General features: G+C 43.8%; 1 protein-coding gene across 3 annotated transcripts in view; it reads left to right on the top strand.

Annotated features, from left to right (window-relative positions):
* Window positions 1–20,035, top strand: part of wwc1 (WW and C2 domain containing 1) — a 171,429-nt gene that overhangs the window by 50,362 nt on the left and 101,032 nt on the right. For all 3 annotated transcript variants that reach the window (XR_010976111.1, XM_068043868.1, XM_068043869.1), the window contains exons 6-8: window positions 14,731–14,860; window positions 17,037–17,183; window positions 19,589–19,662. Coding sequence is in view for 2 of the 3 variants with exons in the window: in XM_068043868.1 (XP_067899969.1) it covers window positions 14,731–14,860; window positions 17,037–17,183; window positions 19,589–19,662 (351 nt within the window). In the remaining variant the exon portion in view is untranslated. The remainder of the gene's footprint in view (window positions 1–14,730; window positions 14,861–17,036; window positions 17,184–19,588; window positions 19,663–20,035) is intronic.

Here is a 20,035-nt window from a genome sequence, read left to right as displayed (position 1 = left end):
TCAGTGTCAGAGCTTCCCTCCCTCCAATGAAATTACTGTTGCGCATGCTTTCTGCTCTGCAGTATAGACCAATGAATCACTTAGTACCCACCTCAGCTGTAGGAGTCAGGATGATGTAACTGCCCCTATCTCGTGATGGTTCAATGCTGCTCTCAGGGAAAACATGAATGATGTGAGGGTGCTGGAAAAAGAAGCACATTTCTTTTGGACTATGAACATAAAGCAGGCCATTTAGCCCAGCTGTTCCCTGCTAGGGTTATGCTACTCGTGCGTCTTCCCATCCATTCCCATTTAATCCTGCCTACTACTATCAGCATCATCTTCCATTTCTTTCACTCTTATCTACCTTTGCCGTAAAGCATCACTGAGGATGGAGAATGGTGTGGCTGCACTCCCACCTCACCAGTTGTGTACGCAGCAAGAGCATTCACATTTGTGCTACCACTGGACACGGCATGCTTGTTTCTTTTAGTGCTCAGTCTCTTCTTGCTGAATGTTCCCCAAGTGCTTGACCCCTTTGGACGCCTTCTCTGCTTGACAGGCAGCAGCTGGCAATTGCGGAGTCTCACAAGGCTCTGCATGGTTGTTTCAAGGGCGGATGGGGAAACATGTGGCTGTGTGTCCACGTGCACTGCTCGGATGGGTGCAGGAACAGGTGACTGTGTAACCGAACAGCAAGGAGAGGGTACCGCAGGTGGGGGAAGTGGAGCTTTGAACAGGCAGGCGTATGTATGGTCCATCAGATCATTAGGCCAGGGGGTGAAACGCTCAGGATCCATGGATTGTGGCACGCGACTGATGTCCAGCACATGGCCACCTCCATCCGAAGGTGCTTCCGGGCAATTGTTGGGCAAATTAATTGGCTCCATCTCATCAGCCAGTCCTTGTGTTTATGGCGCATGCACAGAAAAAGGCACTCCCCTTCCGCTCCGCTGCTCCCCCCCGACCTCCCTTCCCCCCTCCCTCCCGACCTCCCTCCCTTCCATCCTCCTTCCCTCCCTCCCTTCCCTCCTTCTCCCCCCTCCCTTCCCTCCTTCTCCCCCTCCCTTCCCTCCTTCTCCCCCCTCCCTTCCCTCCTTCTCCCCCCTCCCTTCCCTCCCTTCCCTCCTTCTCCCCCCTCCCTTCCCTCCTTCTCCCCCCTCCCTTCCCCCCTCGAAATGTTTTCAGACCAACTTAACAACAGGGATTGGAGCACATGCGGTGCTCCAGACAATGTAAATATTTTCAGAGCAACTTACCTTGGAACAATCTCCTCTGTCTAATAAAAATGAAGCAAATGTCCAAAATGACTAAATAATTGAGATAAAATGCCCGACGAAACCTCTCCTCCTTCCATTTTCAAAAACTCGCGCCGAAGCTTTCGGAAGATTGACGCACATGCGCACATGGTCTCAGGCCCTCTGCGCATGCGCTGCGGTCCGGATTGCCAGGACCAGTTTGCGCATGCGCAGAGGCAAATCTGGCGTGTCCCCCGAGGAAGGTGACGTTACGCGATGACGTCATCTGCGCATGCGCAAACTGGTCCTGGCAATCCGGACCGCAGCGCATGCGCAGAGGGCCTGAGACCGTGTGCGCATATGCGCACCGCGGCGCATCCTGATGACGTAGCGTTGTCATCAATCACTTTGTAGAATTAAATGCATAAAGAAGGAATTCTTTTTACGCAGAAGTTTTTGCACATATTAAGATATGGAATACTTTATCATGAGTGCCTATAATATCAAGGTAGTCAGATGTTCAGGAGTGAGTTAATCCTGGAAGAGAAATATTAAATGGTATGGAACAAGAGCAGGGAAGTGGGATTCGTGGAGCTAGCACTGGCAAAGGCACAATGGCCAAATAACCTCTTCCTGCACTAAAATTGCCTTGATGCTATGAAATGAATAACTTGTCACAAAGTTGGGGAAACTGTTGATTACTGTACCTTTTAAGATTTTACATCTCTACCAGCTGTGTGATCTTTTCCAGTCTGGAATGAATATAAAATTGAAGCTCTCCCTTTTTTATCTACAACAGTACAATGAATCAGTACATGTGTCATGGTAACTTTACCACCCTGACTGCTCAATTATGCTGATGCTCTGAGCAGGGAAGGAGTATACTCTCGCAAGTGGATCCTCTTTCCTGGGACTGTTCAGATTCTCTGACGGGTGGAATGTTTGGAGGGAGATCTGTCAATCTTCACTGCTTAGACTGTTCAGGAATAAAGAAAATTTAATGGTTGCATTTAACAGCTGCTCAATCTTGAGCTGCACTGTTCCTGTATGAATTCCTTTGGTTTTCTGCCATTCCAAAGATTGTTCACAAGATCCAATTAGTCAAACTAAGCAATCCTGGAAGGCACCTGGTGACTATTGGAAACTTTCTACCTACTTGAGCTAGCCACAATCACAGCAGCTTCTTGCATGCAGGATCTGCCAGCTCAGATGTGCCATGAATACCTTTGGATTTTTCTTTTTAAGACTTGGCTGTTGAGAGGAACAATTCATTTCTTCATTATTGTGGATATTCCATCCAGGAAATCTTCACATTCAAAATATACAGTTTTAAATGGAAACACTGTGTTTCTTAACATAAGAGAACAGAGTAAGAAAATTCCTTTTGGCCCAATGGGTTTTCCCCCCCCACATACCATGCATAATCCACCTCTACCTTCTTTTTGGCCCTGATCCTTGAAGATGAGCAAGAAACATTTGAGGATTTTTACCATCTCCACTGTTGAGTGGCAGTCAGCTGCCCTCAATGGATAGTATCCTTCCTGGTCCTGGCAGCGCATGAACCATTCTGATTCCCATTCCAGATTATGCCAATCACCCTAATCTTCATTCCCATTCCCAGTTAGTTATTTATCCAGTTTGTTATTCAATTTTGTGTCTGTTTACACTCCTGTGAAGTGCCTTCTGATATTTTACTATGTTAAAGATAGCAGTATAAATACAAGTTGTTGTTGTGCTGAAGGTGTTAACTGACCCATCATGAACTGGTTTTATGACCCTATTCCATAATCATTTTCTTTTGTGAGGAGGGACGGTGGTGGAGTTAGAGAGCAGTTCTTCAAGTCATCTGGCTCCAATCTCGTTACTATTGAACTATATTATCTGCTATATTATCACAATCCATTGAAATAATCGGTTTACATATACAACATCTATGTCTCAGCACTTCAGAGACCTAGAACATATTTCAATTATGTTTTTTCCCTATGGAAATTATATCCAGTTGCGTTTTTCTTTCTAACTTAAAGCACCAAGTCCTGGAAGCAAGATTATTTTTGAAATATTAATTTTTTTGCAGGTCAGGTGTCCAAAACTGTAGACACAGTTTAAAAAAGGTATCCTAACTGGTGACCTTGTTTAGACTTGCATTTAAATGCCCTGGAATATATTTTTGATTAGTATTGCCTTTGTTGACAATACATTGCCTGGAAACATTAAGCAAAATCCTTTAACTTTTCACCTTTGCTTCTCTATGTACACTTGTGTTTCCTGTTTTGCTAACTGTGGGTTATGTTTGTATGTTGGAGAGCTTACTGGTTCCTATTAATAATTAGTATTTGCTGTAACTGCTGCAAAGATGATGTAGCTACAAGGGAGAAAATAATAAAAGCCCTTCTATGGAATAAATGTTTTTTCCTATCAGTATCTTATAGTCTGTAAATCGCTATTTAACTCAATAGAGGAGGACAAATTATCTCTGTCATTGTAATTTCTACACCTTTAGTGTGTCAGCTGTAGCTCATTTGGTAGCACTCATTTCTGAGACAGGTTAGCCTGACATCAGTAGTGGGGAAAATGCTAGAGTCCATTATGAAAGATGTAATAGCAGAGCACTTGGCAAACAATGACAGGATCAGACAAAGTCAACATAGATTTACGAAAGGGAAATCATGCTTGACAAATCTACTGGAATTTTTTGAGGATGTAACTAGTAGAATAGATAAGGGAGAACTAGTGGATGTGGTGTATTTGGACTTTCAGAAGGCTTTCGATAAGGTCCCACATAAGAGATTAGCGTGAAAAATCAAAGCACATGGGATTGGGGGTAAGGTACTGACATGGATAGAGAACTGGTTGGCAGACAGGAAACAAAGAGTAGGAATAAACGGGTATTTTTCCGAGTGGCAGGCAGTGACTAGTGGGGTACCGCAGGGATCAGTGCTAGGACCCCAGCTATTCATAATATAGATTAATGATATAGATGAGGGAATTAAATGTAACATATCCAAGTTTGCAGACGACACAAAGCTGGGTGGGAGTGTGAGCTGTGAGGAGGATGTAGAGAAGCTCCATTGTGATTTGGACAGGTTGAGTGAGTGGACAAATATACGGCAGATGCAGTATGATTTGGATAAATGTGAGGTTATCCGCTTTGGTGGCAAAAACGGAAAGGCAGATTATTATCTGAAGGGCGATAGATTGGGAAAGGGGGAGGTGCAGCAAGACATGGGTGTCCTTGTGCACCAGTCACTGAAAGTAAGCATGCAGGTGCAGCAGGCAGTTAAGAAGGCAAATAGTATGTTGGCCTTCATAGCGAGAGGATTCGAGTACAGGAGCAGGGATGTCTTGCTGCAATTATACAAGGCCTTGGTAAGACCACATCTGGAATATTGTGTGCAGTTTTGGTCCCTTTTTCTGAGGAAGGATGTTCTTGCTAAGGAGGGAGTGCAGCGAAGGTTCACCAGACTGATTCCTGGGATGGCAGGACTGACGTATGAAGAAAGATTGGGTTGATTAGGCTTATATTCGCTAGAGTTTAGAAGAATGAGAGGGGATCTCATAGAAACCTACAAAATTCTAAAAGGACTGGACAGACTAGATGCAGGAAGGATGTTCTCGATGACAGGGGAGTCCAGAACCAGGGGTCACAGTCTAAGGATAAGGGGTAAGCCATCTAGGGCTGAGATGAGGAGAGATTTCTTCACCCAGAGAGTGGTAAACCTGTGGAATTCTCTACCACGGAAAGCAGTTGAGGCCAAATCATTAAATATATTCAAGAAAGAGTTAGATATAGTTCTTCGGGCTAATGGGATCATGGGATACGGGGAAAAAGCGGGAACAGGTTACTGAGTTTGGCTGATCAGCCATGATCGTATTAAATGGTGGAGCAGGCTCGAAGGGCTGAATGGCCTCCTATTTTTCTATGTTTTGGGTTTGAGTCCCACTCCAGGACAATAATCTAGGCTGACACTCTATTGCAGTACTGAGGGAGTGCTGCACTGTTAGAGATGCTATCTGTTGCATGAAACGTAAAGCAGAGGCCCTGTCTGCTCCCTCAGGTGAACGTAAAAGATCCCATGGTACTATTTTGAACAAGAGCAAAGGAGTGACATTCACGCCTCACAAGTGCCAGGCAATGACCATCTTCAACATGAGAGAATCTAACCATCTCTCCCCACGACGTTCAATGACATAACTGTCGCTGAATCCCCACCATCAACATCCTGAGGGTTACCATTGACCAGAAACATAACTCGACTAGCCCTATAAATACTGTGGCTACAAGAGCAGATCAGAGGCTTGGAATTCTGTGGCAAGTAACTCACTTCCTGTCTCCCCAAAGCCTGTCCATTAGCTATAAGGTGCAAGTCATGAGTATGGCGGAATAGTCTGCACTTGCCTGGATGAGTGCAGCACCACCAACACTCCAGAAGCTTGACACCATCCAAGACCAAGCAGTCAGCCTGATTAGCACTGCAATCCAGCAACTTATAAATTCACTCCCTCCACCACTGGCGCACTGTGGCAGTAATGTGAACCATCTACATGATGCGCTGCAGCAACTTTCAAACCTGTGACCTCTATCACCTCGAAGGACAAGGGCAGTAGGTGCATAGGAGCATCATCTGCAAGTTCCCCTCTAAGTCACACACCATCCTTACTTGGAATGAAATCATTGTTCTTTCACGTTGCTGGTCGTTCCTTCCACCAGAGCTGTGGGTGTACCCACACCACACCCCATGGATTGCATTGGTTCAAGAAGGCGGCTCACGGCCACCTTCTTATGGGTAATTTTGGGTGGGGGCAACAAATGCTGGCTTTGAATGAAAAAAATGTTATCCATGGTGTCCTGGCCAATATTTATCCCTCAATCAACATCATAAAAACAGATTATCTGGTCATTATCACTTTGCTGTTTGTGGGAGTTTGCTGTATGCAAATTGGCTGCTGCGTTTCTTACATTACAACAGTGACTACACTTCAAAAGTACTTCAGTGGGTATAAGGTGCTTTGGGATGTCTGGTAGTCATGAATGGCGCGATACAAATGCAAGTCTGTCTTAAAGTCATAAACTATGGCCTGGAATATCTGAATATTCGATGCCTGTTTTGGGTGGTTGAGAGTGGGCTCCCCAGCCTCTGATTCTGGGATGTTCCAGCGTAAGTGACGACTGACGTTTATTACGCCTGCTCATATTTGGGCAGACATAATGGGGGGACTTTTGCTGCAGGGAAATGGAAGTCGGGACTGTTTCCAGGTTGAAACCTGCCCCGGGGGTGGCGGGGGGGAGCGGGGAACAGAAATGGGCCCTGAGTTTCAGGGGGGCAACCACTTAATAGATATGGAGACGGTGTGGCAGCCAGTTAGTGGCAGTGGGGGAGGCAACTCAAGATTTAAATGGGGGCAGTAATTTAACTGGTACTGGGGAGATAAAGTATTGCATTAAGTTTATAGCTTAACTACTTAAACCATTGATATAATTACAGATAAGGTTGAATGATATTTCTAAACCTAATTTGTTAAAGAAAACAGTAAAGATTGCAGGGCAGGTGATGTGTTGCAGCTGTAGCATGTGGGAGCTAGTGGACACTTGTGTGATCCACAGCAACCACATCTGCAGCTTGAGGAACTTCGGCTGAGAGTTGATGAGCTGGAATCCAAGCTTTGGATACTGCGATACATCAAGGAGGGGGAAAGTTACCTGCACACTTTGTTTCAGGAGGCGGTAACACCCTTTATGTTAAGTACATCAGCTTTGGTCCATGGTCAGGGAAAGGAGAGTGTGACTACGTGTGAGGCAGGAATTTCACATTTAGTGTGAGGGTGAGAAATGTGAGTCCATAACTAGTGTCTTAAACTTGAATAAAGGCAATTACAAGGGTATGAAGACAGATTTGGCTAAAGTGGACTGGAAAAATAGGTTAAAAGATAAGATGGTACAGAAGCAGTGGCAGACATTTAAGGAGATATTTCATAACTCTCAACAAAGATGTATTCCATTGAGTAAGAAAGGCTCTACCAGATGGATGCACCATCCATGGTTAACTAAGGAAGTTAAGGGTGGTATCAAATTGAAAGAAAAGGCATACAATGCTGCAAAGATTAGTGGTAGGCCAGAAGTTTGGGAACATTTTAGAAACGAGCAAAGGATGACTAAATAAATAATAAAGAGGGAGAAATGGGAGTATGAGTGAAAAATGGCAAGAAATATGAAAGCAAACAGTACAAGCTCCTACAAATGTATAAAATGAAAAAGAATAGCTAAAGTGAGCATTGGTCTCTTAGAGGGTGAGACTGGGGAATTAATAATGGGAAATGAGGAAATGGAGGAAGGCTTTGAACAAGTGTTTTGTATCCATCGTCACAGTAGAAGACACATAAAGCATGCCAAGATTAGTAGAAAATCAGGAGGCAAAAGGGAGGGAGGAATTTAAAACAATCATTATCACCAGAGAAAAAGTAATGGGAATACTAATGGGACCTGATGGCCTGCATCTGAGGGTCTTAAAGGAAGTTGCTGCAGAGATATTGGATGCATTGGTTGTAATCGTCCAAAATTCCCAAGATTCTGGAAAGGTCCCAGTGGATTGGAAACCCCAAATGTAACCCCTCTGTTCAAGTAAGGAGGGAGACAGAAAACAGGAAAATATAGGCCAGTTAGCCTAACATCTGTCATTGGGAAAATGCTGGAATCCATCATTAAGGAAGTAGTAGCAGAAATTTAGAAAATCATAATACAATAAAGTGGAGTCAACTTGGCTTTATGAAGGGGAAATCGTGACAAAGTTATTAGAATTCTTTGAGGATGTAACAAGCAAGATGGATAAAGGGGAACCAGTAGATGTAGTGTATTTGAATTTCCAAAGGCTGATTTGCTGGCAGTACTGGCGCATGCGCAATTGCAGCCTCATCGACAGAAATGTCACTGTCTGCAATGTCTTGGGCAGCTGTCAGTAATAAAGATGGCGCTGCTCAATTTAACACAAAAAAAATTGAACCCAAACCCCCTCACGCCTCAATGGTTGCGATCGCTGCCTCCACCCACCCCCCAACAGTACCCTCTCGCGATCGCTGCTTGTTTCCTGCTCCCTCCTGCAGTCGCTGTCTCGATCGCCGCCTCAATCACCGTATTCAGTTTCCCGCACCCGCCTTCTCGCTGTGCTTCACACTGCTCGCCGCTTTGACCCACCATTCCCGACTGCTTGCTGCTCCATCCATCTTCTCTCTCCCGCCCAACTGGTCGCTATTCCCTCCCGCCACTCTCTCCCCATCTCGCTGCCCAGTGAAGCGGCAGGTTGTTTGGGGGGGTGGGGGGGTGGGGAGTGAGTGGAATGCTAGCGGCGAGGCGAGAAACGAGTGGCGGGATGGAACAGCAACCAATTGAGAATGGCAAAATATAGCAGTGAGCAGGTGGGTACAGAAGAGAACAGCGGGAGGGAGTGGGGAAGAGAAGTGGCGATTGAGGCACCGATTGCGGGAGGGAGCAGGGAAGAGAAGTGGCAATTAAGGTCCCAATCGCGGGACGGAGTGGGGAAGAGAAGTGCTGATTGCGGGAGGGAGCAGTGAAGAGAAGCAGCAATTGAGGCTGCTTTCAAAACTCGTGCTGGAGGCCAATGTCCCTTTGCGTGATATTGTATTCGCGCACATGCACGCATTAGTACTGGCAAGCTGGCAAAGCTTGGGTGCATTTTGCATGTGCACAAGGATGAATGCGTTCCGCACATCTGCACAGTTCGGACTGCAGTGACGACACCTCCGATTTCCAGAAAGCATTCGATAAGTTCCCACACAAGGTAAGAGCTCATGGTGTTGGGGTGATATATTAGCATGGATAGAGGACTGGCTAACTAACAGGAAACAGAGCCGGAATAAATGAGTAATTTTCAGGATGCTGTAACTATTGGAGTGCCACTGGGATTAGTTCTGGGGCCTCAACTATTTACGATATATATTAATGACTTGGATGAAGGGACTGAGTGTGTTGTAGCCAAATTTGCTGATGATACGAAGATAGGTTGGAAAGCAAGTTGTGAGGAGCATACAAAGAGTCTGCAAAGTGATATAGATAGGTTAAATGAGTGGGCAAAAATTTGACAGATCAAGTATGTGTGGGAAAATGTGAGGTTGTCCACTTTGCCAGGAAGAATAGAAAAGCAGAATATTGAAATGGCGAGAGACTGCAGAATGCTGCAGTACAGAGGGACCTGGGTGTCTTTGTACATGATTCACAATAAGTCAGCAGGCAGGTATAGCAAATAATTAGGAAGGCAAATGGAATATTTGTCTTATTGCAAGGGGGATGGATTATACAAGTGGGGAAGTCTTGCTACAACTGTACTGGGCATTGGTGAGACCACACCCAGAGTTACCATGTATAGTTTTGGTCACCTATTTAAGGAGGGACATACTTGTATTGGAAGCAGTTCAGAGAAGGTTTGCTAGGCTGATTCCTGGGATATAGGATTTGTCATATGAGGAAAGGTTGAGCAGGTTAGGCCTATACTCATTGGAGTTTAAAAGATTGAGAGGTGATCTTATGTAATGTATTAGATTCTGAAGGGGCTTGACAGGGTAGATGCTGAGAGATTTTTCCCCTCATGGGGGAATCTAGAACTAGAGGCACAGCTTCAAATTAAGGGGCCTCCCATTTAAAACAGTGATGAGGAAGAATTTATTCTCAGAGCGTAGTTACTGTTTGGAATTCTCTTCCGCAGTGAGCAGTGGAGGCTGGGTCATTGAATATATTCAAGGCTGATTTAGACAGATTTTTGATTGACAGAGGAGTCTAGGATTATTGGGGGCAGAGGGGAAAGTGGAGTTAAGGCCACAATCAGATCATCCATGATCTCATTGAATGACGGAGAAGGCTCGCAGGGGCGACTGGCCTACTCCTGGTCCAATTTCTTATGTACTTCCTGGGCCCTTTCTGCCACTCTTCCTGTCACCTGTCCTGCACCAAGGGCACCTGTTTGCCAGTGGCCAATTTCTCCCTCTGCGCCGTTCATTCTTTTATGGGGCCCAGGTAATTCCCGGGACGGCCACGTGGCCCCCACAGTGTACCCGCCTTCCTTCACTTGGTCTGCCCCAGATAGTGTGTGCAACCCGTGCGTCCCTGAGAAAATCACAACATCACCATTAACTAGTGCTTAATGAGCTCCTTAACCAGCTTAATTGGCCTTAATCAGGGATCGGGTGGGATTGGGGGGCCGTCCTCCCCCTGCCCTGGTGAACATGGCTGGCGCCGGGGATGGCCTCTGGAAATTGGCATGCCAGCGGGTATTTTGGAACCCCGGTCACCACTGTTCACACCCCGCCGAATCCCGAACAACCAGCCCAATGACCCTGATTTTGTGGTTAAAAACAATAATGAGCCTATCAGTGTTAACTCTTACTATCAAGTCATTTGGATGGCAACTTTTGATATCCACATGGGCAGTAAAATATGGAATTTGCTGTCCAATTTGCCCTGCTGCTCCACAAGCTGTGGAATTCAAATAAAATTCAGACTGGAGAAGTGTGAGGAAATGCATTTGGGGAGGGCAAACAAGGCAAGGGAACATACAATAAATGGTCGGGCACTGAGAAGTGTAGAGGAGTCCTTGGAGTGTATGTCCACAGATCCCTGAAGGTAGCAGGAAAGGTAGATAAAGTGGTCAAGAAGGCATACAGGGTACTTTCCTTTATTAGCCAGGAATATAAGAGTAGAGAAGTTATGCTAGAACTGTATAGAACACTCGGCCACAGCTAGAGTACTGCATACTGTTCTGATGATCGCATTACAGGAAGGATGTGATTGCACTAGAGAGGGTACAGAGGAGATTACAAAGATGCTGCCAGTAATGGAGAATTTTAGCTATGAGGAAAGATTGGGATTGGATGGGCTGAGATGGTTTTCTTTGGAACAGAGGAGGCTGAGGGGAGATTTAATTGAGGTGTATAAAATTATAAGGAGCATAGACAGAGTGGATAGGAAAGACCTATTTCCCTCAGCAAAGAAGTCTATAACCAGGGGGCACAGATTTAAAGTAATTGGCAGAAGGATTAGAGAGTAGTTGAGAAGGAATTTTTTCACCCAGAGGGTGGGACACTCTGCCTGAAAGGGTGGTAGAGGCAGAATCCCTCCTCATATTTAAAAAAAAACTTGGATATGCACTTGAAATACATGTCTGTGTATGAAGCTGTGGTACTAACCCACTAGATACCTTCTAAACACGTCAGAAAAAGTTGGGGCTTGTCCATTCAAGTGCATGTGAATTTCTAACAGTATTAAAGGTTTTAAGGTGGAGTCTCACTCCTTCAGATTTTATTTATTGTTAGAGATTTAAAAAAAAATAAAATTAAGTTTATTTTCTTTTAGTTTTGTTTCTTTTGTTTTATCTCTCAATCTTGTCTTCCTTTATCTCTTATTTCACTTTCTGTACATGATTTTCCATTGAATCAAATAATTTACACTTCCTGGTTTAGACTGTGTATGTCTCAGTGATCATTCTTCAATTTGATTGGTTGAAGAGACACACTGTTGCTTGTCGTGTTTGCTCAAGTTCCAGTACCCTTATAGAGGGCGCTGCATCATGCGGTTTTAGACTTCAGATAATCATGAATTATCGTTCAAAAGTGTACAAAAAGTCTTCGGGCAGCTGTAAATGAAACGAAAGGCAAGCGTCGTTCATTTGCTGCTAACCACAAAAATATGGACCATTCATATTCTCAGTAATTAGATCAGTTCACAACTATTGTGTGTGTTCATTAGATTTATTTTTTTAAATTCGTTCTTGGGATGTAGACGTCACTGGCTAGGCCAGCATTTATTGTCCATCCCTAATTGCCCATGAGAAGGTGGTGGTGAGTTGCCTTCTTGAACTGCTGCAGTCCTTGTGTAGGTACACCAGCAGTGCTGTTTGGAAGGAGGTTCCAGAATTTTGACCCAGCGACCAACCCTGGTTCAATGAAGAGTGCAGGAGGGCATGCCAGGAGCAGCACCAGGCAAACCTCAAAGTGAGGTGTCAACCTGGTGAAGCTACAACCCAGGGCTACTTGCATGCCAAACTGCGTAAGCAGCATGCGATAGACAGAGCTAAGCGATCCCATAATCAACGGATCAGATCGAAGCTCTGCAGTCCTGCGACATCCAGCCGTGAATGGTGGTGGACAATTAAACAACTAACTGGAGGAGATGGCTCCACAAATATCCTCATCCTCAATGATGGGGGTGCCCAGCACATCACAGCGAAAAATAACCATTTGCAACAATCTTCAGCCAAAAGTGCCGAGTTGATGATCCATCTCAGGCCTCCTCCTGAAGGCCCCAGCATCACAGATGCCAGACTTCAGCCAATTCGATTCACTCCACGTGATATCAAGAAATAACTGAAGGCACTGGATACTGCAAAAGCTATGGTCCCTGACAATATTCCGGCAATAGTACTGAAGACCTGTGCTCCAGAACTTGCTGCGCCCCTAGCCAAGCTGTTCCAGTACAGCTACAACACTGGCATCTACCTTGCAATGTGGAAAATTGCCCAGGTATGTCCTGTACACAAAAAGCAGGGCAAGTCCAACCCGGCCAATTACCGCCCCATCAGCCTACTCTCAATCATCAATAAAGTGATGGAAGGTGTCCTCAACAGTGCCATCAAGCAGCACTTGCTTAGCAATAACCTGCTCAGTGATGCTCAGTTTGGGTTCCGCCAGGGCCACTCAGCTCCTGACCTCATTATAGCCTTGGTTCAAACATGGACAAAAGAGCTGAATTCAAGAGGTGAGGGGAGAGTGACTGCCCTTGACATCAAGGCAGCATTTGACCGAGTATGGCATCAAGGAGCCCTAGCAAAACTGAGGTCAATGGGAATCAGGGGGAAAACCCTCCGCTGGCTGGAGTCATACCTAGCGCAAAGGAAGATGGTTGTGGTTGTTGGAGGTCAATCACCTGAGCTCCAGGACATCACTGCAGGAGTTCCTCGGGGTAGTGTCCTAGGCCCAACCATCTTCAGCTGCTTCATCAATGACCTCCCTTCAATCATAAGGTCAGAAGTGGGGATGTTCGCTGATGATTGCACAATGTTCAGCACCATTCGTGACTCCTCAGATACTGAAGCAGTCCGTGTAGAAATGCAGCAAGACCTGGACAATATCTACGCTTGGGCTGATAAGTGGCAAGTAACATTCGCGCCACACAAGTGCCAGGCAGTGACCATCTCCACCAAGAGAGAATCTAACCATCTCCCCTTGACATTCAACGACATTACCATCGCTGTATCCCCCACTGTCAACATCCTAGGGGCTACCATTGACCAGAAACTGAACTGGAGTAGCCATATAAATACTGTGGCTACAAGAGCAGGTCAGAGGCTAGGAATCCTGAGGTGAGTAACTCACCTCCTGACTCCCCAAAGCCTGTCCACCATCTGCAAGGCACAAGTCAGGAGTGTGATGGAATACTCTCCACTTGCCTGGATGGGTGCAGCTGCAACAACACTCAAGAAGCTCGACACCATCCAGAACAAAGCAGTCCATTTGATTGGCACCCCATCTACAAACATTCACTCCCTCCACCACCGACGCACAGTGGCAGCAGTGTGTACCATCTACAAGATGTACTGCAGCAATGCACCAAGGCTCCTTAGACAGTACCTTCCAAACCCACGACCTCTACCAACTAGAAGGACAAGGGCAGCAAATACATGGGAACACCACCACCTGCAAGTTCCCCTCCAAGTCACACACCATCCTGACTTGGAACTATATCGCCGTTCCTTCACTGTCGCTGGGTCAAAATCCTGGAACTCCCTTCCTAACAGCACTGTGGGTATACCTGCCCCAAATGGACTGCAGCGGTTCAAAAAGGCAGCTCACCACCACCTTCTCAAGGGCAATTAGGGATGGGCAATAAATGCTGGCCTAGCCAGTGACGCCTACATCCCATGAATGAATAAAAAAAAAAGGAACAGCGATATAGTTTCAAGTCAGGCTTGGAGGGGAACTTGCAGGTGATGGTGTTCCCATGCATCTGCTGCCCTTGTCCTTCTAGGTGGTAGAGGTCACGGGTTTGGAAGGTGCTGTCAAAGGAGCTTTGGTGAGTTGCTGCAGTGCATCTTGTAGATGGTCCACACTGCTGTCACTGTGCGTCAGTGGTGAAGGGAGTGAATGTTGAAGGTGCTGGATGGGATGCCAATGGTTGTTTACCTAGTTGAAATGTATGAAATGGTGGTAATTGTTAAATTGCAATTTTTCTTAACACACTCAACTGTTATATAACTTTAATGGATGGAATCAATGCTAAGTGCAACAGAAAAGTATAAGACAGTATTGTAAACTATTTGTTGGAAAAAACAGATCAAATATTTTGGAAGTTCAGTCAACCCTTTTCCAATGAAAGCTAGCATTAAAATGAATATTTTACATTTTTTGAGTAAAAGTCTTGCAATTGAAATGTATATGATTGGCTGTGCCATAAAATGTTCAATAACTTTTGTATCCTCACAATTATTGATTATTACATACATTTTCGTGACAGAATTGATCTAAAGATGTCAGGCACTCAGGGAGGATACAAACTCGATGAAGCACAGGCAATTGTGAATGAAATGAAAACCATCAAAAGAGCTATAAGCTCAGGAGAGAAGGAAAAAAGAGACCTCATACAGGTAAAGTCTTTCTGGTGTACAGGTCAAATGTTACAACTGATAATATACTCTGAAATCTTAAAATTTATCCTTTTGAATTTAGGGATTGGCTTTAGATTGGGCAAACAAGGTGGCAGCACTGCTGACTAAATTTATTAATTACTATTTTCAAATCCTAAACTTTTGCATGGAAGTTAATATTAATTGCATAGTTAAATACCATGGAATTGTTACTTTGTGACTTTTGACTTGCTTTAGAACTTTAAGCCCCCAGATTTTGTAAAGCAACAGGATAGACCAGGGCTGTCTGACCCTTTGGGGCTGAGGATTTGATACTTTTGTCAAGTTTGTTGGGGGGTATTGTGGAAGATTGGAATTTGTGACTTGTGGAGATGGGGGGAGGGGCAAAGGAGATTGGCGATTATGGCTGGGGGAGGGAGTGGCAGATTGCAGCAGGGGAGAGAGAGCGTTCATCGCCGTGGAGGGAGTGAGAGCATATATTGTGGCTGGAGCAGAGAGCATACATCGTGGTGAAGGGGGGCGCGGGGGGTAAGAAAGAGACCACACATTGGGGCGGGGGGTGGTGTAGAGAGCGCACATCATGGTGTTGGTGAAGGGAGAGAGAGCGTACATTGTAAGTGGTGGGAGAGAGGCCATTGTGGCTGCAGCGGGAGGCCATTACTGGCAGCGGGAAGATCAAAAAGCTTCCTTGAGCAGCCGGGGAGAACTCTGATTCCATAAATAAAAGTAAAATACTGCAGATGCTGGAAATCTGAAATAAAAACAAAAAATGCTGGAAATACTCAACAGGTCTGGCAGCATCTGTGGAGAGTGAAGCAGAGTTAACGCTTCAAGTCAGTGACCTTTCATCAGAACTGGCAAATGTTAGAAATGTAAAAGGTTATAAGCAAATAAAGCGGGAGTGGGGGCAAAAGATGACAAAAGGGAAGGTGTTGATAGGACAGAGGGTTACAGAGAATAACTGACCAGAAGGTCATGGAGCAAAGGCAAGGGGTATGTTAATGGTGTGATGAAAAACAAAGCGTTCGTGCAGAGAGGGTGTTAAATGACCGAATAAGGAACAGCCCTGGCCAAAAGCACAAACACAGAACAAAAACAGTGGGCAGGCGCATACTGAAGGTAAATAAATTTCAGAGGCTGGACAAAATGCATTTGAGGATCCTTAAGGAACTAGGGTAGGAAATTGCAGAAAGTCTGGCATAAATCTTCTAGAAGTTACTGGAGAGGTGTCTGGGGATTGAAGTTATTCTTTTGTTTTTAAAAAAGTAGTAAAAGTGATGCATAAAAGTACAGACCAATGAGTTTGACATCCATTGTAGGTAAAGTTATGGATACATTTATTAAAGCTAAGATCATAGAGGCATAAGAGTCATAACAGCACAGGACAAGGCCATTCAGCCCATCAAGTCCATGCCATCATGGAGCATCTGGACAAAAATAAAACCATAAGATGGCTGATGTGGGTTCACAAAGTGGGGTTTATTTAACTTGCTGCTTTTCTTTAAGAATGTGACAAAGGAGCATGTGGGTAAAGGCAGTGGATGTGGTATATTAGGATTTCAGTAGGCTATTGATACAGTTCCTCTGGAAAGGCTGGTACTGAAAATAAAGTAAGGAGGGATCAGTGGGAAGATTTTACAGTGGATACATAATTGGTGACTGATGGAACCCAGGGGATGGTGGTACAAGGATTGCCATTAACCTGGGATAATGTAACCAGTGAGGTCCTATAGAGGTCTGTATTTAATTAATGTTTTCATAAATCAACCAGGAATCATAAGTACAATGGCTTAATTTGCAGATGGAACAAAAGTGTTAAAAGCTTTACATGAGGATATGTAATCCGGGAAGGGATTATTATTTAAATAGAAGTGAAATCATTTGTATGAATGGTGAGGAGATCTGGGGGTCCTGTTTGACAATCAATTGAAGCTATTGAAATAATGCTAAAAAGGTAGTGAGTAAAGCAAATCAGATTTTGGGATGTATTAAAAGGTCAATATTGAGCTGAAATAGAGAGAAAATCCTGCCACTATATAAATCATTGGTGCAATCACACATGGAATACTGTTTACAATTCTGGTCACCGCAGTACAAAAGAATATTGCAGCTATTGAAAGTTCTACCCCAATGTTATTTCTTTTAGAATAAACACTGAATTTTTTTTCTCTTCTAGAGCCTAGCCAGATTGAAAGATGGTTTCCGAATTGAGACAGGATTCCACTCTGACCTCTGGGTCAGTCGTCCATCATTAGTAAGCACAAACCAACCTGTCAGCTGCTACTTCTCAGATGTCGGGTCCCAGACAGATATTTCAGGAGATGTGAGTGTAAAATCCATTGTGTTTCATACAAATGGCTATGACAATAAGAAATACACAACAATCTCATTGAATCTAAATTCATAATCTGCACAGTACTCCTCCAGAGCATTTAAATACATCACTATACTAGTTATCTAGGATCCAGAATAATTCTGTGAAATATGATTGCCTGAATTCAGACCACTGAAGAGGAGTTACTGAAGAGGAGTTCAAGAAAAGAAAATCAAGAAGAAATGACATTTAATACCTTACAGTATATTTTATTCAGTAGAGCGATTAGATTCAAAGCTGACCATTAGTTGAACAGGGGTACAATAGAATCACAATTACAAACGTCATGTCATAACATTTTCCTCTGTGCTCGATTTAATCTCTGTTCTGTAAAGCAAAAGAGATACACTTTATGGAGAGGGATAGTGCATTTGTCCCATAGTTCTACCAGCCTGCTTTATCAAATTGAGTGATTAATTAGGTGGACTTTATTGTGATGATATAAGCCATTCAGGACTTATGACTGTTAAGTTATATTGCATTTTATGCTTTTTTTGAAGTAATATTGTAAACTTAACTGGAGCAGCAGTCTGGACTGCATAGGTGCCATCAGCATTCCTGCAAAGGGAGATATCATCCAGGATTTTTATCCATTGACCATTGTTGAATCTGCATGTATCAGAACATTAAATAAGAACTGGATTAGATTCAATGTGATGCCTCTTGCATTCAATAGCTTATTGATACTTACTGCCCAGGTTTAAAATGAATAATAGCTACTCATGGGATGTATTGAAGGGTTACTATTGAACCAAATGTCAATGTCTTCAGGAGGGGAGAGGAGAAAATTATTCTTAAAGCAAAGGAAAAATGAACATTGCTGGAGGTGATCATTAATCCAAGGTGTTTCGGCTCCCTTCTTTAGTTTTCCCCTTTCTTATTTTAACTGTACATGTGAAGGATATATCCTTGGGTGACTACAGACGTAATGGTATAGGGATTCCAAAAGAAGCTATTGATGGAGTTTTTCTGACCATGATTGGGTAGGTAAGAAAGGAACTAAGCGAGGACAGTCCCAACTCGCTGCACGACAGAGGAATGGTGTTGGAGCATGTGGTCAACCCTATCAAAGGCTGCTTAGAGGTCATGAAAGACAAGGAGGATTAATACACCAAGGTCACATTCACAGAGGAAGTCATTTGGGCTGTTTCAGTGCTGTGGCAAAACATTTTAGGTGGGAACTTGCTGTTATGTCCTGCAGTTTCCCCAATTTGCATTACTTAATTTATGTTTGTTAAATAAATGATATTCAGTGATTGAAGAAGCAACGTAAAAGGTGGTTAATCTGACATTTTATATTTTTTGGTCTGCTTAAGTTGTAGTTTACCTGAAAGGGAGGCAGGCGTTTCTTTCAATTTTTATCCATGGCAATTTTGAATTACCCTGAGGAAATATGAAAAGTAGTGAGCAGTGACCCCCTTTGATTTGACCTATTCTCTAAAACTAGTGCAGTCTCTTAAAAGTATTGTATTATTAATAAACCAATATCAATTTAAGTGTAATATTTTCTTCAAGGTGAAACAGGGAGCTGTGGAGGAGCAAAGGGATTTAGGTATCCATGTACAGAAACACTATAAGCTGGTGCAGAGGTACAAAAAGTAATGAAAAGGGCTGTGGAATATTGGCCTTCATTTCAAGGGGGTTGGAATTCCAAAATGAGGAAGTAACACTGAAGTTCTTCAGAGCCTTGGTCAGACAGCTTCTGGATACAACATTCAGTTTTGGGCACCAAATCTTAGGGAAGATATAGTGGCGCTGCAAGAAGTAAAGTGCAGAATCACCAGAATTTCACCAGGGGCTGAAAGGGTTGAATTATAACGCATAAACTTGGCTTGTATTCCCTTGAGTTGATAAGGTTGAGAGATTATGTAATCAAGGTGTTTAAAATAAAGCATTTTGTGAGGGTAGATACAGAGAAACTATTTGTTCCAGTGGGTAAACCCAGAACAAGAGGGAATAATCTTAAAATTAGAACTGGGCGAATTAGTAGGGAAATCAGAGCACATTTTCCCCACAGAGTAGTTGGAAGAGTCAATTGAAATTTTGAAGACTGAAATCAGTTATTTTTGTTGTGTAATGGTATCAAGGGATATGGATCAACATTGGAATAGTGGTGCCATTAGTACAATGTAAAATTAAAGATAAGCTGCATAGCTTAAGCAGTGATTGCCTAACTTGGGGACGACTATGCATTTCAACTCAAATCTTGGCAGTGTTAGCTCTGAAATGATCACTTATGTAAGACAAAACAGTTTCTTCTACAAATAGTAATGCAATATCATTGGCTTCTAGCCTGTAATTGTTGTCTTACTTGACATTAGAGTTACATTTTTAACCCATTTTGTATTATTCAGTTTGTTTCCAGCAATAATACTAAACTGGCTGAGAAGGTGAGACTTAGTCTGCAATATGAAGAATCAAAGCGAAGGTTAGTGGTAAACTAACTGTTTATCGTTATTTTCTTTCTGCAGTTTGATTGTGTCAGCTGTGGCTCAGTTGGTAACATGCTCACCTCTGAGTCAGAAGATTTTGGGTTCAAGTCCCACTCCAGGCATGAAAGTCTCGGCTGACACTCCAGCACAGTACTGAGGGAGTGCTGCACTGTTAGGAGTACCATCTTTCAAATGAGATGTAGAATCGAGGCCCCAACTGTCCTCTCAGATGGATATAAAAGATCCCATGGCACTGTTTTGAAGAAGAGCAGGGGAATCGTCCCCAGAGTCCTGGCCAATATTTATCACTCAATCAACATCCAAAGAACTCCAAAGAATGCTCCAAAGAACACTCAAAAGTATACTGCT

Source organism: Heterodontus francisci, chromosome 12, assembly GCF_036365525.1.
Source record: "Heterodontus francisci isolate sHetFra1 chromosome 12, sHetFra1.hap1, whole genome shotgun sequence".
In the NCBI taxonomy this organism is placed as follows: Eukaryota; Metazoa; Chordata; class Chondrichthyes; order Heterodontiformes; family Heterodontidae; genus Heterodontus; species Heterodontus francisci.
This window is presented reverse-complemented; position numbering and strand designations above follow the sequence as displayed.